We start from the raw sequence: 5149 nt of genomic DNA, 5'->3' as shown, positions 1-5149 counted from the left end.
CACACTAATCACAGGGTTTCCCCTCATTCCTTAACTGGCTGCTTTCAGTCAGGGGGTCACTAGCTGATATTGCTGCTGGCTTTGTACTGTGCAGATTAATTCACATAAAACTGGACACAACTAAGCAGGTAAACATCACACTGCCCTGCCTGCCTCCAACACTGCTCACTTCCCCCTGCACGGGTGGTTACCCCAGTAATAAATAAGCTCATACAGACACAGGAGCTACAAATTTAACTCACACACTGCTCGGTGAAACAATTTCAGCCTGCCATGATCATATTTCACAGAGCAGTGTGTAAGGAGTTACATTTGTAGCTCCGGTGTCTATATTAGCTCATTTATTACTGGGGTAAACCCCAGCACAGGGGGAAGTAAGCAGTGCTACTAAAGTGAGCAGGGTGTGATGTTACCTGCTTAGTTTCTTTGTGTACAAACTTTTTAAGCCTTTGCAAGTAGAGTACAACCTGACCTGCCAAGGAAATGGTTTAGAAATTTGTAAATGGAGGAAAAACTGCAATTAAAAACATTCTGTAGCAGTAAAATCCTGTGATTTCTTACATTTCCAATTTGAAATTGAGTGTTGTATTCTTTGATATGTGGTTACCATCATAGCAGGGGTGAATAAAAATGTACATTCCCTTCATCAACAATCTGCATAGCCTCAGACTTTATAGAATGCTTTAACATTTGTTGAAATTATTGTATTTAATTTAAACCTGCATAACCCTCAATATGTGAGACGTTGAAACAGGAAGATTTCAAGTACTATGTATTGAACACAGATGTTACCATGCATTGTATCCCACAAGTAGGGTTAATAAACCAACAATTATTTGATACAAGTCAGCAAAACCAGCCGTTTCCTGCAGCACTGTTCAACATATGTTTTATCAAGTGGATGCTCCAGAATGGAATACAAAGTTTTTTTAACAATAGCTGGTCTGGGAGTGTTCAAAGCACATTATACTGCTTGAAGTAAAATATAGTGTGCCCAGCCTCACTTGCAGTTATATTCTTATCCTAAGTGCAAAATGGTTTAAATATTATAGATAGAAGTCTTAATAAACAGATGATTATTATTATTATTCCACTCTCTTAGAATAAGTGGTTATAAAGAGCATTTCAGTGTATTCTATCAAACACTGCTGAATACACAACCTTCCTTTTTAAAAGCAGGTGTTTAATATGTGTAATGGATGTTGTGCGTTTTGTGTGCCAATGCCGTGCTGTTAATGGTTTTTAGATTTAAATATGCTCTAAAACTTCTGTAAAGAAAAACTACAGAAACATAAAATTCATCTAGTAATTAAAAAAAGAGAAATGTAAACAATTTTTTAAAAAAATACACTGAACTCTAAATAAAATGTTAATTTAAAAACATTTTGGCAGAAGATATGAACACAACATCAATTTTAACAAAACTTTTTATTGAATTTAGACTATTGTGCAGTTTATAGGAACTTTCTATAAACCACATATTTTTATATATAAAACAGTGCAAAAGCATTGTGTGCTTCATTCAGTTTCTCTTAAATTTATAAAATGCGTATACATGCTACGTATTATGAGATCCTATGTTGCACATGCAGCACATTTCAAATATGCTAACAATCTAACAGTTTGCCCCCCCCCCCAAAAAAAATAAAATAAAAAAATAAAACATTTCTCCCCATTCAAAATTAAAAAAAAAAATTTGAGGCAGTTGACGTTCAGTGGTGAATGGGTTGGCAAGTGGGATGCACAAAAAAAAACTTTTAAAAAAAAATTGGAGTTGTCGCAGTTCAAAGTTTTACATTTTTAAATAATTCTTCAAGATAGAATTCCACAGTTTATCTGCAAACATAAAAAAGTTTCTTATGTATATTCAGCATGCGAGATTTAGGGTGTACAGTACAAATTAAATGATGTAGCAATAAACAGCATTCAGAACGGAGGCATCCAAATGTCCTACCATTGTTGTAACGTTTTAATTTTCCAGCAGGAAGTGAAATGAAGGGCAATCACAAGGTTAAATGCATCATTTGTACATAATGTTCATGCATAGTTAAAGTGTTGCTTTCATAAAAAAAAAAGTTTAGACATCTGAATTTGTGTTCAAATTTGTTAACCTGGGGTCTGCATTAATTTCATATCTGTAGTGATAGCCCTCCATGTGATCCCTGCATGCATCTCTGATATTGTAAATCCACTTTTTAATCCCTTTTCTGTTCAAGTATAAAACAAGCAGAAAGATCACACCTATGAGGGCTAACACTATACCCAGAAACACGTAGGACGTCTGCAAACTAGTGTCATCAATGTCATAGCATTCAAGTTCTGATAGTTTTATAGAAACAATCGGCGTGGCATTCATCTTCTCTGGAGAGGAACACATAAGGGTAACAGCATCCTTAACCACTGTAGACTCATTGAGCCAGCTTGCAAAGTCACCAATCTGGCAATCACAGACCCAGCTGTTATTGTTGAAGTTGATTACCAGGCCTGGTTGTTTAGGGAGATCAAAGAGTGTATTATTTTCCAGAAACTTGAAGGAGTTAGAGCTAAGATCCAGAGTCTCAAGCTGCTTTAGTTTGGTAAAGATTCCTGGTTGCAAGCCCAGTAATGAATTGTTGTGTAGATCAAGGTGTTTGAGGCTGGGTAAAGAGTCAAACATACCCATGGGTAGATATAATAAGTTATTCCCAGCTAGTTCCAACCTATTGAGGCTTTTTAACGCTCCCCTCTGCAGGGCAGCTCCCAACAGAGAGATTAAGGATTCATTGAACACAGTGTTGCTAAGGTTCAACTCAATGAGAGAGTTGCTACCATTCGCAGCCCCTTGAAAAGCTAAGGAGCTTACATTCTCCAATAAATTATTGCTGAGGTCTAGCTGTGTGAGGTTTGGCAGGTCACTAAATACATTGCTGCCCAATTCTTGCAGGCGATTGCCACTGAAATTGAGGTTGGACAGCTTTTCAAGAGAATGGAGTTGTTTGAAGGCGCCTTCGTGCAGGCTGCTGATACGGTTGCCTGTTATGAAAAGGGTCCGAACATATGGAGGAAAATCCCGGGGTAACACAGTTAAGTTTTTGTTTACACATTTGACAGTCTCAGCTTGCTTAGAGCACTCACAGAATGCAGGGCAGGAGTATAGTTGCTCAGACTGGGACCACGCACTTCCCAAAATGTGTAACAGAATTAGTACAAATGCTGGTTTAGACCAAGTTTCTTTTCTACGTTCCAACTCTCCACTCAAGCCAGGACCCCTCCTATCTCTCCTCCACAGCCCCAGGAGGTAAAGAGGATCAAAAGCAATCATCTCTCCTGGCTTTGTTATTTAAACCCAGGATGAAGTTTTGTTATGCGTTCCCCCCCCCCCTTCAACTTGCAAGTGGAAATGTGACTGCACCAGTCATAATAGAAAGTCAGCTTATAACAAAGCAGGGGAAACTTCCTCTGTGTTTGAATGGAATCTAGCAATAATCCTTACTTTTGGTGGTGTTTCCACAAATGTAGGTGGTTTTCTTTTCAGCTACATCTGCAATTAATATGAAAATACAATTTAAGGAACAAATAACACTGCAAAAGTGTAAAACAATTCCACATACAAGAATATTTATACATATTTTAATTAAACAGTGAAAAGCAAATATTCCTCTATATAGTATGATTAGCACACACAGATAATTTAGTAGGAGGCATCTTTTTAAGTATTATGTGCTATGGGTAACATTCTGTGTCCCATGGCGACCAGGACTTGTAAAACTATATATTCCTCCTTAGCCTAAGACTTGTCAACCTTCCCCCCACGTGCCTTCAGATGGACATGCATTTTCATTCATTTCCTTTGTCATGGGTTAATTCGGCTTCAGGTTACATTTATCCACGCCCTTTGATCATCTTCCAAGGAGTTTCCCCTTCCCCCTTCTGATCGCACCGTACTCCCAGGTCGCACACAAAAGATAGAGCGATGCCCAGGTTTTATGTATCACTTACAGCAAATCCTGACACTCTCTTTTTAAGCATTAGATCATCTTAATAAAGTATCACAGACTTCCTATGGCTACAAGTTTTAATAAATACTGTAATAAGATCAAAACTAAACAAGAGATAGCCCTGAATTTTTCCTAAGAATTATCCTACAAGATAAATGTTCAGACTATGCTTACGAAAGCTAAAGTTTGAAATAGTTATCCAGTGTCTACAGACCCAGCTCAAAGGAACTAATATAGGAAATAATATTGTCACTTAGGAAGTGGCGACCGTAACTAAGTTACAGACCAACCATAATCTAAAGGGTGTTTAAAGAGATGAGAAAGTAAACTCAATGTCACACCGGTCTAATGTCCCCCGTAATTACCTGCAGTTGCTGAAGCCCGTGTCCATACTGCCTTGTGATCCTGCACCTTGAAAGTGTCTTTTCTGAGCTGCAGCCAGATCAGCAAACACCAAGCAGCTGCACATCCAACACCAGCTTCGCATAACTATTTTACTCCTCTCTCCTGCTGTTGGAACTGGTCCTCCCTCTGAGGGCAATACCATTGCATCTCTGAAAGGGGGGATTCATAGTGCACACACAGCAAAGACACTTTTTTGTAATACCATAATCCCACCATCCTGAGTTTAGCAACATCTATTTATATATATTTATTTCACAAGGGATAGAGGACAAACAATATATCATTTGTTTTATAGTTTGGGATTTGATGATATAGTGTGTACTACCTCTCCTGGCTGTTTTTTTTCTCTCTCACCATCTCTGAGTGAATTTCTTGGGCTGTGCCGTTTATTGTTTTGGATTTTCATAAAGTGTAAAGCAGAGGATGTGAGAGCTTTCTCCACACTGGAGAGAGGAAGGTTTGCCTGGCTGTCAGATGGTACCAATGCAAATGCAGTATGTAGGAAACAACAACGGTACTATAAACAGTTCTGCATGTTGTAATTAATGCAAAAGGGTGTTTTTTTTTAAATATTGCTACCAGCAGGTGAAATGTAACTCTTTCCTGGCCAGCATAAGGAGCTGCAACACATTATGTAGTAATGCATTGCTCTTGTTAAATATTAAAGCTATAACTTTAGCAATGAAATACTTATACATGTATAATATACAGTGCATGTTGTAATCGCTGAAATAATTTACAAATACATTTTGCATGTAATAAAGCAT

The 5149-nt window shown here is 37.8% G+C and overlaps 1 protein-coding gene across 1 annotated transcript; it reads right to left on the bottom strand.

Annotated features, from left to right (window-relative positions):
* Positions 1-1409: 1409 nt before the first annotated feature.
* Positions 1410-4456, bottom strand: TPBG (trophoblast glycoprotein). The gene is made up of 2 exons (XM_053709084.1): positions 4343-4456; positions 1410-3520 (listed from the first exon to the last, which is right to left on the bottom strand). The coding sequence occupies exon 2, from the start codon at positions 3299-3301 to the stop codon at positions 2078-2080; it is 1224 nt and encodes a 407-aa protein (XP_053565059.1). The 5' UTR covers positions 3302-3520; positions 4343-4456; the 3' UTR covers positions 1410-2077.
* Between the last annotated feature and the right edge of the window lie 693 nt (positions 4457-5149).

This window comes from Bombina bombina, chromosome 4 (genome assembly GCF_027579735.1).
Source record: "Bombina bombina isolate aBomBom1 chromosome 4, aBomBom1.pri, whole genome shotgun sequence".
NCBI classification, from domain to species: Eukaryota; Metazoa; Chordata; class Amphibia; order Anura; family Bombinatoridae; genus Bombina; species Bombina bombina.
The sequence above is the reverse complement of the archived record's forward strand: the minus strand, read 5'-3'. Positions and strand labels throughout refer to the sequence as shown.

Coding starts and splice junctions, on each gene's coding strand:
- TPBG (XM_053709084.1), bottom strand. CDS start 3,301: ATGATTGCTTTTGATCCTCTTTACCTCCTGGGGCTGTGGAGGAGAGAT.